Source organism: Bison bison, unplaced genomic scaffold (assembly GCF_000754665.1).
Source record: "Bison bison bison isolate TAMUID 2011002044 unplaced genomic scaffold, Bison_UMD1.0 scf7180017864032, whole genome shotgun sequence".
Taxonomy (NCBI): Eukaryota; Metazoa; Chordata; class Mammalia; order Artiodactyla; family Bovidae; genus Bison; species Bison bison.
This window is the reverse complement of record NW_011494604.1, coordinates 1,124,682-1,148,873: the sequence shown is the minus strand read 5'-3', so window position 1 is coordinate 1,148,873 and position 24,192 is coordinate 1,124,682. Positions and strand designations below refer to the sequence as shown.

At 46.6% G+C, this 24,192-nt stretch overlaps 1 protein-coding gene across 1 annotated transcript in view; it reads right to left on the bottom strand.

Moving 5' to 3' along the window:
• PDIA5 (protein disulfide isomerase family A, member 5) overlaps nucleotides 1–24,192 on the bottom strand; it is a 93,037-nt gene that overhangs the window by 7,507 nt on the left and 61,338 nt on the right. The window contains exons 12-14 of the mRNA XM_010834268.1: nucleotides 10,133–10,203; nucleotides 9,450–9,610; nucleotides 5,616–5,746 (exon numbers count right to left, since the gene is read on the bottom strand). Coding sequence (XP_010832570.1) covers nucleotides 5,616–5,746; nucleotides 9,450–9,610; nucleotides 10,133–10,203 — 363 coding nt within the window. The remainder of the gene's footprint in view (nucleotides 1–5,615; nucleotides 5,747–9,449; nucleotides 9,611–10,132; nucleotides 10,204–24,192) is intronic.

The following is a 24,192-nucleotide window of genomic DNA, read 5'->3' as shown; positions in this document are numbered from 1 at the left end:
AAGAGGAGGACAAACTGCCGGAGTCCCTGCCGCTTCTCAGGGCCTGGGTTCCCGACCCGGGGAAGAGAACCATAGCTCCAGAGGCCCTGAATGGGACAGTGGGATGTGTGCTGCCCCAAGCCCCTCCGGTTCCAGCGACAGGTCCCCGGCATGGGGCCCACCTGCGTGCGGCCTCTTTCTCCTATCTTGGCAAGCCCAAGACACCGTTCTCCAGGAAGGAAGCCCAAGAAACTGAAGGCTGCTCTGGCCCAAACCCGCTTTTCCAGCCTTCCCCTCAGCTTTGGTCCACTAAAACCCAAACCCACCTCTCCCTACCGCTCTCCAGACACTGAACCCAACTGCCAAAAGAACAGAACTGCTTTGAGGGAAGGAGTTCCCTGACTGTGGTAATTAATTCTGATCAAAACACAGGTGGGAGAGGCCAGATGCACCCTGGGGAGCCCGGGCTCCAGCCAACTTCTTGACCAACAGTCGGACCAGGCCTTCGGGCCCTCCCACAGCCTTGGGGAAGCCAAGGCAGAGAACAGAGACAGCCTGGCTCATCTGCTCTCTCTCTTTTTAAAATAAGGTAATAATGACTGGCATTTCAAAGGGTTTGTGAAACCAAATTAAGGCAGAGCTACAACTTTAATTTGAATTTAGCACGTGAGCTGGTTTCTGAGATGGGTGGGACCGCCCACATGGCCTGGCTAGTGGAGTGGCCAGATGGCCCCAGAGCAGCATGGATGGTGGTGATGGGAGGATTTTCCCAACATCCATCACAGGAGTAGAGATGAGAGCTGGGCTGGTCACAGTTACACCAGAACTGAGACAAAGTACTGAGCACAGCCTAACTCATGGCAGATGCCAATGGCAATTATAAGAACACGGTACTAATTTTTCCCAATAGAGGGAAGAATGGCTCAAATTCATGCAAATATCAATACTACAAAGGAATGACAGTATAGAGCTTTCAAAACATTTAAAGAGCAAAATATACTGGTCGAGAGTTCATCAAAGTGTGCCCTGCAGTACCTAGAGGTCCCCTGTGAGTGGCACGTGAATGTCCACTAAGACATCAGGCTGGCAGGAAATAAGCTACTCCCTTCCCCCAAATCTGTATCACTACTAATTTCTCCTTTTTAACTTCTCTGCTTACTGAAAGCATAAAGGTCACTGTCAGTTTAGTGCAAATTCCTGCTACCATCAATTTAAAGCATCCAGGCCTCAGATTAATGGCCTTCTGCTACATCTCATTTTCTCATTACCCAAAAGAAAGAGCATGGCAGATGAATAACTAGAGGGGAGGTTGTTTTAGAAAGGGCATGAAGATGTTCCCCAGACATGTCAGGTGGGCCAGAAGAGGCATGATTTTTTAATATGGGCTCTTTAAAAAGGCACCACCTCTGTGTCGCAGGAAACTAAAGCAGCCTCCCAGAGTTGGGAGAGAGGAACAAAGACCAAGGACAGGACAGAAAATTCCAATTCCAACTCAGCCAAGCTGGCCTAAGAGGGGCAGTCACCATGACCAGACCATTCAGAGCAAACAGAGGGGCTTGGAACAGGAGAGAACAACAAAACAGCAGGAGAAGAGCTGTGTAGAAACTATGGGGGGAGGATATGGGGGGAGGTGGGATACAGGGGGACAGGCAAATGGGTGCTTGCTTTTTACTTTCCACCTACCTTTATCAGGTATGTGACCTTTCTGCAGTATTTAGATTCTTTATATACAAATTAAGTATATGTTACAGTCCATGGGGTAGCAAAAAGTCAGACATGACTGAGTGACTAACCCTTTTACTTCACTTCACTATACACTAAATAAGAATATATTATACGCTATACACTAAGGCAATGGCACCCCACTCCAGTACTCCTGCCTGGAAAATTCCATGGACGGAGGAGCCTGGTAGGCTGCCGTCCATGGGGTCACTGAGGGTTGGACACGACTGAGCAATTTCACTTTCACTTTTCACTTTCATGCATTGGAGAAGGAAATGGCAACCCACTCCAGTGTTCTTGCCTGGAGAATCCCAGGGATGGGGGAGCCTGGTGGGCTGCCGTCTATGGGGTCACACAGAGTCGGACATGACTGAAGTGACTTAGCAGCGGCATACACTATGTTATATACACTTATATAAGAATATATTATTTTATTGCTATTTTATTGCCAAGAAAAAGAAATGCAAAAAGGCAAAATGGTTGTCTGAGAAGGCCTTACAAATAGCTGAGAAAAGAAAAGAAGCTAAAGGCAAAAGAAAAAAGGAAAGATATACCCATTTGAATGCAGAGTTCCAAAGAATAGCAAGGAGAGATAAGAAAGCCTTCCTCAGTGATCAGTGCAAAGAAATAGAGGAAAACAATAGAATGGGAAACACTAGAAATCTCTTCAAGAAAATTAGCGATACCAAGTGAACATTTCATGCAAAGATGGGCACAATAAAGGACAGAAATGGTATAGACCTAATAGAAGCAGAAGATATTAAGAAGAGGTGGCAAGAACACCCAGAAGACATATGCAAAAAAGATCTTCATGACTCAGATAACCACAATGATGTGATCACTCACCTAGAACCGGATATCCTGGAATGCAGGCTTTAGGAAGCATCACCAGGAACAAAGCTAGTGGAAGTGATGGAATTCCAGCTGGGCTATTTCAAATCCTAAAAGATGATGCTGTTAAAGTGCTGCACTCAATATGCCAACAAATCTGGCAAACTCAGCAGTGGCCACAGGATCGGAAGAGGTCAGTTTTCATTCCAATCCCAAAGAAAGGCAAAGACAAAGAATGTTCAAACTACTGCACAATTGCACTCATCTCACACACTAGCAAAGTAATGCTCAAAATTCTCCAAGCCAGGATTCAACAGTACGTGAACCGTGAACTTCCAGATGTTCAAGTAGGATCTAGAAAAGGCAGAGGAACCAGAGATCAAATTGCAAACATCTGCTGGATCATCAAAAAAGCAAGAGAGTTCCAGAAAAACATCTACTTCTGCTTTATTGATTATCCCAAAGCCTTTGACTGTGTGGATCACAACAAACTGTGGAAAATTCTGAAAGAGATGGGAATACCAGACCACTTGACCTGCCTCCTGAGAAATCTGTATGCAGGTCAAGAAGCAACAGTTAGAACCGGACATGGAATAACAGACTGGTTCCAAATCAGGAAAGAAGTATGTCAAGGCTGTATATTGTCACCCTGCTTATTTAACTTATATGCAGAGTACATCATGAGAAATGCCAGGCTGGAGGAAGCACAAGCTAGAATCAAGACTGCAGGGAGAAATATCAATAACCACAGATATGCAGATAACACTACCCTTATGGCAGAAAGCAAAAAGAATCAGAGAGCTTCTTGATGAAAGTGAAAGAGGAGAGTGAAAAAGCTGGCTTAAAACTCAACAATCAAAACATGAAGATCATGGCATCTGGTTCCATCACTTCATGGCAAATAGATGGGGAAAAAATGGAAACAGTGACAGACTTTATTTTCTTGGGCTCCAAAAGCACTGCAGATGGTGACTGCAGCCATGAAATTAAAAGATGCTTGCTCCTTCGAAGAAAAGCTATGACCAACCTAGACAGCATATTAAAAAGCAGGGGCACTACTTTGCCAACAAAGGTCCGTCTAGTCAAAGTTATGGTTTTTCCAGTGGTCATGTATGGATGTGAGAGTTGGACCATAAAGAAAGCTGAGCGCTATAAGAATTGATGCTTTTGAACTGTGGTGGTGGTGAAGACTCTTGAGAGTCCCTTGGACTGCAAAGAGATCAAACCAGTCCACCCTAAATTAAATCAGTCCTGAATATTCATTGGAAGGACTGATGCTGAAGCTGAAACTCCAATACTTTGGCTACCTGATGCAAAGAACTGACTCCTTGGAAAAGACCCTGATGCTGGGAAAGATTGAAGGGAGGAGGAGAAGGGGACAACAGAGGATGAGATGGTTGGATGGCATCACCAATTTGATGGACATGAGTTTGAGCAAGGTCCGGGAGCTGGTGATGGACAGGGAAGCCTGGCGTGCTATATAGTCCATTTGGTTGCAAAGAGTCGGACACAACTGAGCGACTGAACTGATTTTATTGCTGAAAACATTTTAAAGATTTTTTTCCATTAGGTAGTCCCCTCCCCCCTGCTCCTGTCCAGTGATGAACACACATCTCAGAGCCCAGAGCAGAGCTCAGGGCAGGACATGGCAGCAAGAGAGATGGGAGACTCCAGACACCAAGCCCTCTGCCAGCAGCTGAGTCGCTCAGCAACAGGTCCTGCATGGATCACATTTAGTTATTTCTCATTGGTATGGACTGTGAGACTTTTGAGGTGGGCAGGGACCGGGCCTCTTTCCCAAGTATCCTGGGTCCCAAACATGAAGCACAAAGCTGTTACTTTAAGGAGGTCATTAGCACCCCCTCAGGGTAGGTGTCCCCACTGAGGTCTGGGGGCAAGGGGAGAGAATTTGGAGAAAGTATTCAGTCTGGATTCTCTCAAGTCTACCCCATGGCTGGTCAAAGGCTCTCTCTCCAGCCAGGTTCTCACCAGGTGCTGGGAAGTAACTACCCTCTGAATCAGGATTGTGACTAAGACAGGGTATCAGCCCAGGCCGCGGGCAGGGCTCCATCATCACTAACTTGCTGCCAAGCTTCAGGCAAGTCAGGCATCTCCTGGTCTCAGTGCTGCACCCCCAACTCTGCCTGGAAGGAAGATAGCTTCTTAAGATCCACACAGTCTTCTGGACTTACTCTCAGGACAGAGGAGGACAGGAGGAAGCTCTGCAAGGGACTGAAAGAGCGCAAGGCCCACTTCCAGAAGAAAAGGCACAACCAGAGGAAGCGTCAGCCACAGGAGGGCGGGGTTGGAGGCTAGGCCAGGAGGCGACCTGCCTAGACAGTGAGAGCTGAGCAGACCTTCCTCACTGGAGAGGAAGGCACGGGAGGCTAGGACTAGACTGAGCCGCCTGCTTCTCTGTGGAGTGCAGCTTTGTTATCCCCATTCCATTACACTAAGCTATAACCTGGGGGAGAAAGGGCAGAGCAAGAAATTCAAGAGCCTTTCCTTTACGAATCAGTGAACACACAATTTGAGATCACAAACACCTACATCAGCAGACACGTCATTCCCTCAACTTAAGCTTTGATTAAAATGTGGATCCTGGTGGGGAGCTCTGAGCAAATGTGACTGAACTTCCACCACAGCTTCAACCCCATGGCTTCAGAGCCACTCAGGAAGGTCAGGGAGAGGAGGCTGGGCTGGCGGTGCTCAGGAAGATAGGAACACAGAGGCCTAATGAGGCGGGCTGAATTCCCAGCTAAGAAGTGCCAGGGTTCAAAGGTGAAGTCAATGGCTGGAGGGATGGAGGGAGCCAGATGGGGAGAGTCCAGGGACGTGAGGTGGCTGAGTAATTATTAATACAAGGCAGGCCCCAGGCACAGGCAGAAGCAGAGGGCTTTAGGACTATTGTGAGAACAGAACCCAACCGAGCCGGCCCTGGATTCTGAAGGACCTCAGCCAGGAATGAAACTAGAGCCCTGCTCACAGTGAAAATGGCCCAGGGTTGGCTTGCGGCTGCCCAGGTCCCCAGGGGATCTTCTCACCCCATCCTTCACCCCTCGGCGACCACCCCAGAGACTTACATGGGGCGTAGAACATGACCAAGGCGTGCTTCTTCCGCTTCAGGGTCTCCCGGAAGTTGTCCCCAGACAGATGCAACACGCTGGTCTGCTGCTCTTCCCAGGCGGGGTCTGGGGGTGGCGGGGACTCGGGGCTAAAGGAATCGGAGTGGAGGGGAGACAGTCACTGGGAGAAATGCTCCCACCACCCCCCCAAACCCCCAACCACTCAGGGGAGCACATAAGAGAAAATCACTTGGCATCCTTTCCAAAACTGAATTCAAATCCTCAGTTTAAACAGAAAGAAAAGTGAACTGTCTGCAAAGATTCCCTCCAAGGAGCCTCTTAAGAAGCCATTTTGTGAAGGTGTGAAGGACCTGAGCCTGTTTTGGGGACAAGGAGCCTCTCCAGTCGTCTCCTCGCCCTGGGGAGAACCCCAGCACCTGGGCTCCCTCTTTCCCTCCCTCCTGCCTCTTCTGGTACCCTAAGCACTCCATGATCTTCTGCTCCCGAGCCTTTGTTCTGGTGGAGAGAGCATGAGCCAAAGAGTGAGGTAGGGTCTGCATTCAAATCCAGATTACCGATCACCTGCGTGACCTTAGGTTAAGTTACCAAACCCTTCTGAGCTCCCACTTTCCTTTCTGTTAAATGAGTACAATGATACCTACTTCCTGGGATCCTTAAGAAGAGCAGAGACAGAGCATGTAAAGCACCTAGTCGGTCAAGCAACTAACAGTTGCTAAGAGCCTGTAAGCACTCATACAGGACAGCCATTCGATAAAGGTTCACAATTTTTCAGGCTACTTCTGTCCACTGGTCCCTCCACTCTGCCTCACAGAAGTATAGATCTCCAGGGTCTTTTAAAGCCCTTGCTGCCCTTGACCCCCTTCCTACAATCGTGCTTCTCTCTCCCTTCTCTGAGAAGTGGCTCTGGGGAGTGGTCCAGAACCCATGCTGCCACATCCACTCCCTGCCTGCACTCCCTTCTTCTCCTGGTGCCACACAGCTCCTGCCCACCAGACCTCAGGCCTCGTACCCAGCGAAGGCAGCAAAGCGCAGTGCCAGCTGCCCCAAGTTCACGCTCATCTTTCAGAAGCCCTCCTTCCAGGTACCTGCAGAGACCCCATCCACCTTCCCCAAAGCCCATTCTCTTCTTCTGGTTCCATCTCCATGCTCCTGCAATTCTCAAAAGGTTTCATCCATCTGTGTGGCTTCCATAACACCCTAGGCTGAGGATGACTCGAGCCCTGACCTCTCATCCAAGCCCATTTCCAGGTGTTCTCCCAGTATTTCCACCTGGAGGTCCAACTGTCACCCCAATCCCAACAGGTTTAGAACTGCTCCCCTTCTTCCACACCTCCTGAAACAGTTTTCTTCCCCACCTTCTTCGTTTGGTTAATGGCACCCCTGCTCTTGTGACCAAGACTGGCCTCTCCCAGCCTTCCTGTCTTGCCCCGTTCTTTGCCCTCCAGATCCCCTCATACACCCTGGGTTCCTCAGCTGACACCACCCACCAACCCTCTGCTCTGCTCTGTCCCAGGATCCTGCTTCCCTGGGCTGGTCTGCTGGTGGGCACATCTTAGTCACCTGATCGGGTCACTCGTGCACAAGCCTAGAGGCGCCATCAACCTCACCCAACACCATCCGCTCACCCTCCTGCTGGTGGCCTCAGCCCCTCATCATCTCAAAGCATCTGCTGTTAAATGATGCTCTGCCTGGTGGATTCCTTTTGAGCTCCCAAAGAACCACAATTTGTCCCAAGGAAAGGCACTTCACCTCTCTGAACCAAGGAAATAGGGATAGGCCTCGGTAGGATCTGAGTATAAAATGGGGCAACAGTTATACAAGCATGCTGCCAAGGCTGGGAGGTTCCAGCACTTAGGTGGCGGCACCATCAGTTACTGCACCACATGAGAACTGGCATCAATAACAAACACCATGCACAATAATCCAATTTAATTCTCTGAACAAGTCTATGGGAAAAGTATTGTCTCCACTTTACAGATGGGAAGCTGGGGCTTAGCAGGGTCAAGTAAACAGCCCAGGGTCATGATCTGAGTGCAGGGTTCTCAGACTCCGAAGCCCACGCTCTTACCCTTGTGCTTCTTCAGGTGGTGACTAGGACAGGAAGGACAGAGACCCTCCATGCTCGCCATCTGTGTCCAGTCCTCTGGACCAAGGATTGGTAATGATCAATCCTCTGGTTCCCCCAGCCCTCTAACCACAGTGCAAGCACCAGGGACCTCACCTGAGCCCCTGCCCTGCTCAGTCCTTCCCAGGGAACCAGCCCTGGCAGTAGAGTGAGGCCCGAGAGGTAGGTGTGAAGAGCAACCTGCCTCCTGCACCAGACGACCAGCAGAGAGAGCATCTCATTCCTCTTGGAGATGAACCACTGCTCCCTCTGGTCCTAAGACAAGGCCTGGCTACTCTGAGCATCCACCCCTAGTGATCAGCAGGAGACTGGAGGGGCTGAGACCAGGACCTGACCAGTCCACTCACCTCTTGCCAGAAGCCTCTCCTGAACCAAGTGGAAACTTTGCTCCTGTTCCATAAGTTGGTGTTTCTCAAAACCCCATCACTGATTTCTTTCATTCACATTTTCCGAATCAAAGGTTCAGAATCTGCACTTCAATAAGCACCTCAACACCAGGTAATGTTTACACACATCCAAGTTTGAGGACCAGTGTTCTGACAAAGTAACTGCCCCTGGATGCTGCTATTTTGCACAGTTCTCACATCACTGGGTGACTCTCAAGTCTTGGTTCTCACACGGGCACGATTATGCCACACACCAGGGGCCTCTGCAAAGGCTGGAGAGTGTCTTCTTTGACTTTACCTTTCCCTCAGTGCAGAAATGGGGCAGTATTCTCAGATATTCAAGTTACGTATAGGTGTGATTCTCGGGGGAGGGGTGAGGACAGGAGAAAGCACTTGTGTGGTGGCCCAGTTAGTCCCCTCGCAGGAGGGGGACAGGCTAATAACTGCAGGTTCCAAAGTCCTCGAATGAACAATTGCAAGGCTCCTCATGATGTTTTTTGGACTTGCCAGCTGCCATGGAGTGAACTGTGTCTCCTACCCCAAATTCTTATGCTGAAGTCCTAATCCCAAATACCCTAGAACGGGACTGTATGTGGAGAGAGGGTCTTTAGAGAGGTAAGTTAAAATGAGGTCATTCGGGTAGACCCTCATCTGATCTCACGGGTATCCTTTATAGACGAGGAGATTAGGACACGGCTGGGGGAAGACCATGTGAGAACACGCAGATGGCCACAGAGAGGCTCAGGGAAAGCAACACCCCCGATGTCTTATCTGGTCTCTAGAATTGTAAAAAAAAAAAAAAAAAACAAAAACAAAACAAAACAAAAAAAATAACTCCTGCTATTAAGCCACCTGGCCTGTGGTCCTGGCAGTGGCAGCCCTCACAAACTAATACCCAGGCAGAGGGAGCTCTTCAACCCTTTCTTTTCAACCCGAAACCACCAGGGGCCGCCCCATGGACACTACTGAAGGCCCAGAATTGGGCCCCTGGAGTCCAGCTCTGGATGTGAAGAGCTGGGTTTCCTTTGTCCACTCACAAGGAATGGCATAAAGTGTATATGATGAAACCTGGGGCTAGCACACTGGGGAAGGGTGTCCTAATAAAGAATCACATGGCTTCCTGCAGCTGACGCCACCACACCTAGAAAGGTTACTGTGACCTGCTGGATGAGGACACGGGGTCAGCACACCCGAGGTGCCCTGAGGATTGGGGCCCTGAGCCAAGGTCAGCAGCTCCTAAGTGTACTTCATCTCCTCAAGGCCCTGTCCAGCGGCCGACAGCCAGGGACCAGCACGTGCTATCGAGACCATCAGACTCACTTTCGCATCCACTCGATGAAGCTCTTCTTTGTTCTGAGCGCAGGCACTGCATACTTCTCCCCATTCTTAAAATATTTGAGTGTAGGAAACTCGGCGATGTGGAATCGTTCTGCCAGGGCCTTGTTGACGGTGGCATCGACAGCTGCAAGGACACCAGAGCTCTGGGACGGGGGAGAGGCCAACCATGCATGACACCCTCAGACGCGGTGCTGGCAGAAGAGGAGCCCGGACGCCGGCCCCAGCCCACCCTGGGCCTGTCAGAACCTCATGGGGCGGGAACTCCATACATCCCAGGAACAACTGGACACTGGCATGTCCACCAATCTCATTTGTGGCCTGGAGTAGACTGTGGCAGTTCCCAATAGGCAAGGTCCCACAGAAAAAGAACCATGGGGCTTCATCCCAGAGCCCATGACCTTGGCATAGGTCACCTGGATGGGTACCTCCAGGTACATTCCTCTGAACCAGACCCCATGGTCTCTGAGCACTGCTCCACCCCTGGTAGGAGCCCCACCTGCTTGACTAAGACACATCTACTCAGGGACAGAGAAGGCCTGCAGGGCTCCATGGAGCTGGGGAGCTGCTACAGAGTTTGCAGGGGAAAGTTGTCCTAATGGTTCGTATTACTGAATGATACGAATTTAGTAGAGAGCAACGGGGGAGGTTAAGGAAAGAAAGCTTACATCTCCTTCTCCGTGGAGGACTTCTGCTGCACTCTCAAACTCTGGCTTCATTTTCTTACAGTGTCCACACCCTGTGGGAAGAAATCAAGAGAAAGCATCCCCATGGCATGGAGGCTCCAAGGATGTCTCCTGCCTCCGGAAAACGGCTGGGTCCTAGTACTAGATATCAGGGGTACCCAGGAGAAAAGAATAACAGTACCAGCTCAGAGAAAAGAAAGCTTTCACCTGATCCACTGGGGGTGGGAGGGGCACAAGAGGCAAAAATGAATCAACTGCATCAACAATACTGGTGATATGTGTATATATAGGTCCCATGTGCCAGGCCCTGCTCCAGGTGACTGTCTGTATGACAGCCCTACAAGGTCTGAACTATGTTATCTCCATTTTATAGATGAGAAAGCTGAGGCACTGAGAGGGTGGATGACTGCCCAAGGTTCATACACAGCCACACGTCACACAGCTGGGCTGAAAACCCAAGCAATCTAGCTGGAGGCCACGGCCACCAGCAGCGTGTGCTTCCTAGCACCATGCAGGCAGAAGTGAACTGGGCCTTGAACTGAGAATAAGAATTCACAAAAGCAAGAGAATGGGGGAAAAATCAAGTTCTGACTGTCCCCACAAGGGAGGTGGTATGATCTGACAAGCACTTGTCATTTCCAAACAAATGGCATTTTCTTGGGATAGACTGCTTTGCTTTGCCCTCTTCTCCTTACAACCACTTGAATGCAATAATGCTACAAATAATAACATTTGATACATTAAAAAGGAAGCCCCACCTACTTTCTGTAGGTGATAACAGGACACTTTTAAATTGCTTTCATTTTAGCAGAAAGAGAATTTTCTAGCATCTCGGCAAAGGGGGCTATGAGGCCAGTAGGACCAGACTGGTTCAGCTGGAGACCGCTCTCAAGGGAAAGCTGGCTGGGGTGGGTACACACAGACAAGGCTAATTGGATACAGGGACGTGACCTGGCCTTCTTGCGGTGTGTGCTGCTGCTTGGGAGCTTAGAGCACCATGATTCTACTACTGATTATTGGGAAAAAGGAAGACAAGAAAGGAAGATACGTGGAGACCAAGCAGCATGCTATTACTAAAAAATCAACAGGTCAATAAAGAATTAAAGAGGCTATCAGAAAATACCGAGGCATGGAAACACAACTTTCCAAAATCTATGGGATGCAGAAAAGCAGTTCTGAGACTTAAGTTTATAATGATAAAGGGGAACTTCAAGAAACATCTCAAATAAACAACCTAATCTATCATCTAAAGGAATTAGAAAAAGAAAAAGCAAACTTAAAGGTCAGTTGAATGAAGAAAATAACAAAGATCAGAGAGGAAATAAATAAGACAAAGACCAAGAAAACAATACAAAAGATCAATGAAACCAAGAGTTGGCTTTTTTTAAAAGATAAACAAAATTAATAAACCTTAGCCAGGCTCACTAAGGAAAAAAGAGGACTCAAGTAAATGAAAGAGGAGAAATAACAACCAGTTATCAGAGATATGAAAAAATCTACTATGGTTATACACCAAAACCTAGAAAAAATGAACAAATTTCTAAAACATAATCCTTGGAGACTGAATCAGGAAGAAACAGGCAATCTGAACATATTGATCACTACTAGTGAAGTTGAATTCATAAAAAAAAAAAAAAAAAAAAAACTTTCAGCAAACAAAAGTCCAGGACCAGACAGCTTCACAGGGTAATTCTACCAAACATGTAAAGAAGAGCTAATATCTATTCTTCTCAAACTAGCTCCTGAAAATGGAAGAGAATGGAACACTTCCCAAATTCTTTCTACAAAGTCACCATTACCCTGACACTGATACCAGGTAAAAGCACTACAAACAAACTACAAACTAACTTTCTGATGAATACAGATGTAATATACTCTCTACAAAATCTGAGCAAACCAAATTCAACAATATATATAAAGAATCATACAGTATGATCAAGTGGGATTTATTACAGGGATGAAAGGACGGTTTAATATCTGCAAATAAATCAGTGTGATACAACATATTAACAAACAGACCATGTCAATAGATGCAGAAAAAGCATTTGACAAAATTCAACGTACATTCTTGATAAAAACTCTCATCGAAGCTGGCACAGAGGCAACACAGCTCAACAAAATAAATGCCATTCATGACAAACTCACAGCTAACATCACTCAGCAGTGAAACGCTGAAAGCCTTTCCTCTAAAATCAGGAATAAGACAAAGATGTCTCCTCTCACCACTTTTATTCAACATAGTCCTAGCCATAGCAATCAGACAAGTAAAAGAAATAAAAGGCATTCAAACTGGAAAGGAAATAAAATCATCACTATTTACATATGACATGAAACTACATATAGAAAACCCTAATGTCTCTACCAAAAAACTATTAGAACAAACAAATGAGTTCAGTAAAGTTGTAGGATATAAACTTAATACACAGAAATATGTCATTGTCTTTATACTAATAACAAACTATCAGAAAGAAAAAGCAAGAAAACAATCCTGTTTAAAAACTGTATTGAAAAGAATAAAATATCTAGGAATAAACTTAAGGAGATGAAAGACCTATATTCTGAAACTATAAAACAATGATGACAAATTGAAGATGATACACAGAGATGGAAAGATGACCTGTGTTTGTGGATTAGAAGATTAATTAATTATTAAAATGTCCATACTACCAAAGCAATCTACAGGTTTAATACAATCCCTATCAAAATGCCTATGACATTTTTCAGAGTTAGAATAAATAATCCTAAAATTTATATGGAACCACAAGAGACCCTGAATTGCCGAGGTCATCTTGAGAAAAAAGAACAAAGCAGCTGGAGATACCACACTCCCTGACTTCAGACAACACTGCAAAACTGCAGTAATCAAAACACTATGGTAGTGAAACAAAAACCGAGATCAATGGAACAGAATAGAGATCCCAGAAATAAACCCACTTAGGATCAATTAATCTCATCTATGACAAAGGAGGCAAATTTATATAAAGAAAAAACGACAGTCTCGTCAATAAGTGGTGCAGGGAAAACTGAACAGCTAAATGTTAAAGAATAAAGTTAAAACATTTTATCACACCATATATGAAAAAGAACTCAAAACAGAGTCAAGACCTAAATATAAAACTTCTAGAACACAAGTGGAACACTGACAAATTGTAGTAAAGTTTGTTTGGATTTGTCTCTTAAGGCAAAAAAACAAAAGCAAAAATAATCTAATGGGACCTAATTAAACATAAAAGCTTTGTGTAGCAAAGTAAACCACTAACAAAATGAAAAGACAACCTACTGAATGGAAGAAAATATTTATAAATGATATGACTGATAAGGGGTTAATAAAAAAACATAAACAGCTCAAATAACTCAAAATCAAAAAAAACAAACAATCTGAGTTAAAAATGGGCAAAAGACTTGAACAGACATTTTCCCAAAGACATTGCTAATCATTCAGTTCAGTTCAGTCTCAGTTGTGTCCGACTCTTTGCGACCCCATGAATCACAGCACGCCAGGCCTCCCTGTCCATCACCAACTCCCGGAGTTCACTCAGACTCACGTCCATCGAGTCAGTAATGCCATCCAGCCATCTCATCCTCTGTCGTCCCCTTCTCCTCCTGCCCCAATCCCTCCCAGCATCAGAGTCTTTTCCAATGAGTCAACTCTTTGCATGAGGTAGCCAAAGTACTGGAGTTTCAGCTTTAGCATCAGTCCTTCCAAAGAAATCCCAGGGCTAATCATTAGAGAAATACAAATCAAAACCACAATGAGATATCACCTCACAGCTTTCAGAATGGCTCTCGTCAAAAAAGTCCTCAAACAATGAAAGTTGGCAAGGAAGTAGATAAAAGGGAACCTTGGTACACCATTGAGAATATAATGGTGCCTTCACTATGGAAAACAGTATGGAGGTTCCTCAAAAAACTAAAAATAGAACCATCAAATGGCCCAGAAAGTCCACTCCTGGGTATATATTTTGAAAGAAAAACCAAAAAACCCCACTAATTTGAAAGGATATATGCACCCCAATGCATAGCAGCATTATTTACAACTGCCAGGATATGGAGGCAACTTGGCCACCTCATGCAAAGAGCTGAGTCATTGGAAAAGACCCTGATGCTGGGAGGGATTGGGGGCAGGAGGAGAAGGGGACGACAGAGGATGAGATGGCTGGATGGCATCACTGACTCGATGCACATGAGTTTGAGTGAACTCCGGGAGTTGGTGATAGACAGGGAGGCCTGGCGTGCTGCGATTCGTGGGGTCGCAAAGAGTCGGACATGACTGAGCGACTGAACTGAACTGAAGTGTCCATGAACAGATAAATGGATAAAGAAGAGGCAGTACATGTATACAATGGTATATTATCCCACCATAAAAATAATAAAATTCTGCCATTTTTAACAATGTGTATAGACATAGAGGGTACTATGCTTAGTGAAGTCAGACAGAAAAAGACAAATACTCTATGTTAATCACTTATATGTGGACTCTAAACAATAAAAGAAGCAAATGTTTATAACAGAACAGAAACAGACTCACAGATAGCACAAACCAGAGGTTACCAGTGGGGAGAGGAAAAGGAAAAGGGGCAAGATAAGGGTATGGGATGCAAAGTTACAAACTACCATGTATAAAATAAGCAACAAGGACAGAGCACAGGGATGTATAGCTATCGCTTTGTAAAAGCTTTAAATGGAGTACAATCTAAAAAATATTGAATCACTATGTTGCATACCTGAAACTAATATAATACTGTAAATCAACTACACTTTAATTAAAACAAAAGGAATTGGGACAAAAAAAGGAAGGAAGGAAGACACACACCAGTATTATCAGAGGAGCCCTCTCACACATACCCCCTTCTTCCCAGAAGCCACTGGGCCATGTAAACAGCTTTCCTGCCTCCATCTGAGCACTTTGGCTAGGACAAAAGTTCCTCTTTCCTTCAAGGTCATTCTTGCAGAGCTCAGCTCCACGTGGCCTTGAGACACACATTCAATCTCTGTCTGTTCCAGCTTCCTCAGTCTATGCTCACTTTGTTCCTCCCACTGACAGGGGCCCCACAGTGTCTACCCTAACTGCAACCCCCCAAATACAAATACACACACACACACATATAACAGAAAATACAGGGGCCCCGCAGTGTCTATCCTAACTACAACCCCCCAAACACAAATACACACACACACACACACCAGAAAATGCAGGCCAGTGTTGTCAAGCCCTCCTCTGGAGAGAGTGCTCCGGGGAAGCCATGAGATGACTCGATGGATGAAATTCACTGATGGAATCCAGCCCGGGGAGTGGCCACGATTCTCAGTGGCACTAACATGTTGGTCCTTCTCAAATGAGCCAGAGGAAGAGGACCCCTGTGGGCTCATGGTCTGACTAGAGCCCACTTGGGACGCTGGTGAACCATGCAGATATCAAAGTCATCACAATATTAAAATATAAGAACATTATTTTCCAGAGCTGAACATTTAGCATGATCAGAACCCATTTGCACTTTATAAACAACTGAGCTACAAAAGTATCTTTCGTTTTGTTTTGGTAAACTTTGTTTGGAACTGAAAATGTGATTTCCCCACAGAAGCAATCTTCTACACAGATTCTATGTAGAGCCTCAAGAAAGACTACAAAAGCCCATTTAACAGGATGTTTCTGAAGCATGTAGAGCACAGCATTATTTCTGTTTAAAGCCCACAGTCCAGCTTGGGACTCCCCCACGGGCCTCTACCTGCAGGCAGCAGCCGCCCACAACAGCCAAACAGAGAGCATCCTCCTCTGGTCTGGGAGGACTCTGGGCTCTTTTGGGTCACTGACATTCTTGAGAATTTAATGGAAGCTTCTCTCTCACCTCTCCCATATTGATGCATATACAGTCTATATATATGAATAACTTCAGAGGGCTCTGAATGTCCTGACTGGTTCACAGACCCCTGGTCTTATAAGAGGCCAAGACAGGGAAGGGCTGACTCCGAGGCAGTCACTTTCCCGTAGTGGTCGGGGTAGAAGAACAAGGAGCTGTCTACACAGGTGTCAGACTAAGGTTCCCTTCCACGTGGATCCCCATGTCTGGAGTAAATCAGATATTCTAAGGAGGATTCTACTGACTTAACATAAAATATATTGACTTAAAAAAATTTTTTTTATCTGACTAAAATAAAAGGAATAAATCACTCTCTGGGGTTTACAGTCAGGGGGGTCTACAACTCTTAGAGAAATCCGCAGGCCTGCCTCCAGGCTGAGAACTCCCGGCACCCTGCCCCGAGGTAACCACCCGCTCCTCGCCACTACCCGCAGCTCCCAGGCTGACTCCCCCTGGGGTGGAGGGGGCTCACCTTGCCTGAAGAGACACTGAGAAAAAGAAGCTCACAGGCTCTCCCCCTGCTGTGGGGTCTGACACCCAAGAATTCTCTCTGCCTTGTAGTAAGTAGTGAGTGGCCTGAGCAGAGCCACTCAACCCAGAAGAGCAGAAGGAAAAGAGGCCTGGGCAAGCCTCAGGAGACCCGGGCTTCCGGCTCTAAGAGGCCTCCATGGCAGGCAGGAGGGGCAGGAAGGGGATCCTCCCCTGACCACCCCCTCCTCCATCAGGATAAGAACATGATGTCAAGCAAGTGCCAGCAGGGCCCACGTTCAAGGTGGGCAGTGGGACTATGTGAGAGTGAGGGCAGAGAAGACAAAAAAGACAAAGTTACTCACAGAAAACCATTTTTTCTCTCCAAAACGTACCAGTCAATGAGGCAGGACCCCTGAAGATGAGTGAGTTCACCTTCATACTTTTAACAGACTCAGTCCTTTGATGCTACTGCTCCCTGGGGAAGCAAATGGACTCCACATCGCCTGCCAGCCTCTATCAGCGGCGGGCTGGAGATGGACTCCTGAGATGGAAAACTAGCTCACAGGGAAGAGGAGCTGTGATCGACCCATGAGGCCTGCCCTAGACATGGGAGGGGTGGCTGGAGGACATGCGGAGGTGACAGATTCTGTGGTGTGCACACACGGCTCTCCTGAACCTCCAGCCCCGTCTGTAGGACTCTACCAAGTAATAAAAGGGCTCACTCTCTCTGCACTGGCTTTCCACACACTGTCTCAGCAGCCTCACGAAACACAGGACAGAGATCACCAGAAATGACAGCTCTGGGAGATGAAGTGATAAACTGGGGGTGGGTTTCCAGGGGCCACGGATAAACAAGATGGGATTACAAAGTAGGATTACAAGGCTTCTGGCTGGAGCACACTGCAACCACACAAGCCAGTCTTTTTCCCAAAGTTCTGTCCACAGCCCCCAGCTCACTCCATCACAGCCTCAGCCCTGATGGACAAGGCCTCTCTAGACAATGTCCACCCCAGCTCTGGCCCAGACTTTGACTCTCTAGTTCATTTCAGCTCCCCTAGACCACCTATTTCTCTTCTACTCATAAAGGACGTCTTATTCATATACTCCTATGGTAGTTCATTTTGCAATGTCCTGTGACTGTTAGATTGCTGTCTCCTGATATTTAGGGGGTGACCAGGGCATCTTTTCAAATCATAAGTCTTATCAAATTCCCTTGGTCAAAACTTTCCGATCGCTTCCATCACAAGCAGATTGAAATCCAAACTCCCTCCCACAGCCACAAGCTCCACATAATCAGACCTTCCTGCCTTCAACCTCAACTCAGGGAGTGTCCCTCTGTCCTCTACACTGCAACCTGTGACCTCTTTCTGTTTTCCTATCTCAGCAAGCTCATTTCTACCCTCACAGCTCTTAACGAGCTATTGCCTGGAACATGATCCTCCCCTAGGTCTTTGTATGACTGACCGCTTCACATCACGCAGGCTTTAGCTCACATTTCACTTCTACAGAGAAATTCCCTGACCACCTAACCCCAGGGAGGCTCAACGCATCACATTCGCTTCGAACAGCCTGTTTATTTTCTCGACTGTTCTCCAAATAGCTGGAGTAATCTGCTTACTTGAACCCTCCAAACCCCCAACTGGGATGAAGCTCTGTACACACTGATCTCACTTAGTCTCACTCCCCACCACATCTCTGGTACTGAGGATGGCATCCTACACACTTTGTGAATGAATGGCTGTGTTGTTCAGGTTTAGAGCAGTGCATACAAGGTTGAACTGAATCATTCATGCCTGGCTGAGGAGGGGATGGTCAGGAGAGCATCCGCTTTCTTTTGGGGCAAAAGCCACACCAGTTACTAGGTTGACTAAACCTCTATTTAGTAAAACCAGTAGCTATGTCATTTACAATGTGCACAGCCTCACCGCACCCCACCCCCACCCCCAAATTTATACACTTCTGTGTTCCTTACTAGGTCTGGAAAACATCTTTGGAAATCTCCAATATATCTGGATGTCATCCTGAAGTTTCCCATACATTTCCAAGAGTTCTCCCGATAGAGTTACTGGTTTTCACTACCAGCCGCTATTCCCTCTGCTCCCTGAACAAGATACAAAGGCTAAGCAATAAACCTCTGTAAACAGTTGGGTTGAGGAAACCAGCCAGGCCTCTGGGAGGAGAGCTGTCTGGCTGAGCAAACGTGTCCCTCGCTGGCAGCCGCCTGCCCTGGGGAGCTGAGAGTGTGAGTGGTGACTGTCTGGACCCCAGCCTCCAGGACGGCTATGTGGACAGGACAGTGAGAACTCCGGCCCACTGCATTTTACTATCCTGATTGTGATTTGATGGGCCATTAAGTTTTACTGCCAAACTTCCTTGTTGGGTTTTTATCAGCTGTGTAAGTACACTTACACCGATTTTCACGACCTGGCAAAGAGGATGCCCAGCAGCTCCGCGACCACTCTTTTCTGGCTGTGGGAATGCTGGCCTCCCGTCAACCTCAGACCTTCGCATTCCTCTGGATTCCATTAACTTCAGTTACACCTAGGATTTTATTACAGACCAGCAATGGAGACTTTCCTGGCTCTTGTAACCAGAATCTTCCAGGGGACCAGATTATTCTAGAAAGCTCCTAGTACCTGGCACTCGAGAGGAACCTGGATTTTCCTACCCACATTCCTGCTGCCTTGCCTGGACCTTGGCTTGGACAAGCCAGGGAGGTGGGGCTGCTAAAGATGCTAGCAGAAACACTAATGCTTTAACATTTAACACTGTGACAGGTCCCCCCCTAGAGACCTCAGGGCTCTTTCAAGGCTTCCAGCTGTACCTGCACCAAAGCTGACTGTAGACACTCAGACACTCTGGGGCAGACACATCCTGATGAATGGCTCATCTTTCTCGTTTAAAGAGAAAGCATGGGATTTTTCCCCCCTTCCTTTACATTAGTATAAAATGTAAATAACAAGCTGTAAAATTTTTTCTTCCAGGCTTCTATCCTAAGGAGATAATCTGACATGTGGACAAATATTTATACACGAAAATTACCCTCTGCAGCATGATTTATAAGGGGAAATACAGTAAACAACTCAAACCTCCAACATTATGGGGCTGGTTAGGTAATTTATGGTGCCGTTATATAATGGAATATTATGTGACCACAAAAGTATGAACAAATAAGCATTTTTAATAACATTATCTTGTATTATGTTAAGAAAAATATAAATGAAAAAGCATGGAAAAAAGAACTTAAAATGAAATCCCTTCCTCCCACCTGGCAAAACAAATGAAAAAGCCAGATGAATTAAAAAGCAAAATGAGAAAAACAAAAATATCACAAAATAGATTTGTGCTAAGTTGCTTCAGTCTTGTCTGAATCTTTGAGACACTATGGATTGTAGCCCGCCAGGCTCCTCTGTCCATGGGATTCTCCAGGGAATACTGGAGTGGGTTGCTATGCCCTCCTCCAAGGGATCTTCCCAACCCAGGGATGGAACCTGCATCTTTTGTCTCCTGCACTGGCAGCTGGATTCTTTACCATTAGCACCACCCAGAAGTCCTAGGACACTATTTTTACATCCCGGGGATGGATATCCCAGAGGTCAAGAGGGAAAGGGCAGGTTCTCAGAGGGCTTGGTCCTTGCAGGCTGTGGCCCTAGGACCTGGGTTTTTCCCTGGCCCTACCTTTTTGGATATATGACCTCTGGCAAGCTTCTCAACCTTTTGGTGCCTCCCTTTCCCAAGCTATAAAATGGAGATAATCATGATACCCACTTCATAGGACTTCTTGTGAAGATTAAATGTGTTCATATATGGAAAGTGCTTAGAACAATGCTTGATCCACACCAAGTGCTCAATAAACATTCTAGCTTGTATGTGACTATAAAAAGGTAATGCTGTTGTACAATGAAAAGGCAGCATAGACCAAAAGTAAGCAACAGACCAACAGGGAACATCTGGAACACAGAAAATAGATAAATTAATAACCCTAAGTATGGAGCTCTAGGTCAAGAAGAAAAAGACAACCCATAGAACAACGGGCAAAGGGAATGAACAGTTGGCTCACAGAAGTACGAAAGGCTGATTACCACGTGAAGTGATGCTCACTTCCCTGGAGGCCTGGGAGCTGTGGACAAGTTGTGCCATTGCCCCATCTAGCAGGAATATAAACGGCTGATAGTATTCAGGGCTGGCGAGGAGGCAGGCTCTGTCACGCACTGCTCACCGGGTGTGGTGAGCCCTTCCTGGAGAGAAGTGGGTGGCATCTATCAAGGCTCAAGCACACTTAACACAGGGCCTAGCACCCTCCCTTCCGGGAGCCTAACACATCTCAACCTTTAGACATGTTCCCTAATACATGTGTTTATAAAGGTTTACTGTGTTGTCTGGACAAATACTGGAGATAGATGTCTATGATGGGATGGTTTAAAATCCATAGCGTATGTAAATTATAAAATACTATTTACTAGTTTAAAAGACTGCGGTAGATTTATATACTAACATCTTACATTTACACAAAAATATATTCAAGACCTATATAGTGATAAGTGAAAAAAAATGCAAATCACAGGAAAATGGGTAAGAAACGATCCCTGTTATTCAGGAAGAAGCACAGGAGGGAAAGGGACAACTAACAGTCAGCACTGGTCAACCCTGAGAAGGGGGGCCCGGTGGGGAGGGGACTGTCACTGCTTACACTATATTCTATGTATCCCTTGAACTTTGTGCCCCCAATAACAAGAATGTTAACATTGTTCTTAAATTATTTGTGCCCTTAAAAAATAAGAGTGATCACACAAAGGAGTTTTATGGCAAGATGGTTACGCAAATCTACATATATTAGGAAAAAAAGTCAATTTAACTTTATGTTAATTTTTTTTAAAGTTGAAAACAAGGGAAAAATAAAAAAGAAAAAGCAACTAGAAAGAATGATGACAAAAAGAAAGTGGCTGCTTCTGAATAATGGGATTATACATAGTTTTTTTCCTTGTTTATATTTCTCTGTACTGTTCCAGGGATCACATATTACTTGGAGTAGACATAAATGAAATAAACAGCAGAAATTCTGGGGTCTGACAGGGGTCTGATACTGAATCCAGACAGGCAGCCCAGCTCCTGAAGGCAGGCTGGGCCCAGAATCTCTGGCACATACCTGCTACCAGGAGTTATGGCAAAGAAAACCTCTCATCCTGGGCGGGCTGCTGCCAAGAAATGGGGCAGGGCTGTGGGCAGGCTGCCATTGCCCTGGGGAAGGGGCAGCAAGGGTGCTCTGATTCCCCAGCAGCTTCTCCTTAGGCCCCAGGACCCCCGTGGGAGAGACAGGCTGCTCCTCAGACCCCCCTCCTTGGAGCCCCACTTTGTTCCTTCTATCTCCCCATGTGAGTGACAGTCACTCCGGGGGGCGGGGGGCATTACAGCAGCATGTCCTTCCCTGCGTTAGCCGGGCTGCAGGCACACAGAGAGGGAGGAGCTGGTACTCATTACAGCAGCAAAGCAAACAGTGAAGAGAGATGAGTGACAACGGGCAGTGACTTTTCTCATTCGGATGCTGCAGAAAGAAACCACGGAGCGCTGGCTACTGGGGTCCTGCTACCTCGCCCTCTTCAGATACTATTTACTGCTCTGCGGATCACAGGACTGGGCCTGGGGCTGTGACCTCCCCCCAACCACTCAGAGCCCCGTGTCAAGGGCCACATGGAGAGCAGAGGGGACTGGGCTCTGTCCTTGCCCCGCATGGGGCACGACCCCTCTAGGAGCCCACTGCTTGCAACACACTGTTCCTTGGAGGTGGCCCAGACCTGGACAGTGGGCTCTGGGGGCACACCTGCTTGTGAGTCTCAGCACCCCGTTCCCTTGTTGTGACTGTTCCCTCGTTGTGGCCAGGCTGAGTTTATTTGTTCAATGACAACTCGGGCATCAGGAGTACAAGCTGCAGAAAAATCTGTGTGGGATTTCTCCAGGACTCCAGCTGGGAGGGAGATGGAGGAAAAGGCTGAGATGGGAATTGCGTGGCAGGAAAGCTGGAAAAGAGGGTAAAGAAGCAGGGGGGCCATGGAGGTGTTTGATAATACCAGGCGCCTCTCCTGCCAAGAACCCAGGAGTGCAGTCCCACAGGCACTTGATTAAGGTTCCAGGCAAGTGGGACTCTGACGGAAACTAACATTGAGCACTTCCTCTGTAAAGAAATAACACGGCAAAGAGGGACCATGGCTCTTCCTGGGAATCTGTACCAGGAACAAGGTTAATCTTCTTCTCTGTACTTTCCTATATTATCCCTTTATAAAACATATATGCACTCCCTTTTTAATTAGCAGAAAATCATAAAGATAAATTCAGCTTTATAATTTGACTTCCACTATTTCAGTCTGTGGGGATCTTTTAAAATCTTCATGCAGTTGCTCAGTATTTTAACTAGCTTTCCTTTCTCTAATTCTAACCCTTGTAGATTTGAAAGTTTGCCTTGTTTTTTTTTTTTTTATAGTTTCAACAAAAGTGCTGATTAAAAAACAAGTAGCACCCTCTAGACAGAACCAGGCCAAACTCACAGTCACATAGCACCAAGGGAGGTGTTCCGCTCGGGGTGGCCCCACCCTGCCCAGTTCTCCCAATGGCACTTGGGAAAATAGCAACTCACCTTTGATAAAAGAAAGACACACTAACTCATCAACCTGGCAATCCCATACTAGGAAACAAACCAAGCTTATGACAATCCTGAGTAGAATCCGTGGTCTTCTATGTTGATAGATCCCAACTAGTGTTCCTAGGTCTCCAAAATGGTCTGTTTCTTAACCACTCCCTATATGGTCTGGGATTGGCACCTATAATACTGTGATTTCCAGAACTCACGTTTTTTTAAATATTTGCTTGGGAACCCTGAGCCAGCAGCGCAATCTCCGGCCTTCTGACATTTGTCCTTTTCTCTAGGTCCCTCAAATATCACAGAAGTGGTCTCCTGATCAGGGTGGGTTCTCGGGAGCACTCCAGTATAAGATACACAGCTAGGCAGCTAAGGGACCCTGCTGTCTGTCAACCTCCTGGGCTCAGATTCCCCTCGAAACAGTGTGCATTCCATCCCTTCTAAAGCCCAGGCACCTAGATAGAGAAGGAGGACTCTGTAGAGAGATTATTTAATGTGGAGCCACATCCATCAGATGGGAATTTAAATGGGCAGTTCCTCAGGGAGCTTCACCTCGGGCTTTTGCCCTGGCCCTGTCACTCTGATAGTCCAGCAGAAACACACACACACGTGCACACGTGCGCAGGGGACAGGCAAACACCTTGTTAGAGAATGTAGGGTCTGTGATCTGCAGACACCTAACAAGCGAAACTCCAATTCTTTGGCCACCTGGTGTGAAGAGCTGACTCATTTGAAAAGACCTGATGTTGGGAAAGATTGAAGGCGGAAGAAGGGGATGACAGAGGATGAGATGGTAGGATGGCATCACTGATCCAATGGATATGGGTTTGAATAAACTCCAGGAATTAGTGATGGACAGGGAGACCTGGGGTACTGTGGTTCATGGGGTTGCAAAGAGTCGGACACGACTGAGCGACTGAACTGAACAAGCAAAATCTCAGCTCTTTTCATTTGTTAAGTCTGAAGCTGGAACAGCCTCAACAGGGCTGGTATTCATAATACTCATTCACAATGACTAATGGGGAAACAAAAGGCTGCCATCTGGTTTCTAGTTCTCATTTTCTAATTTAGGTCTCAACAAC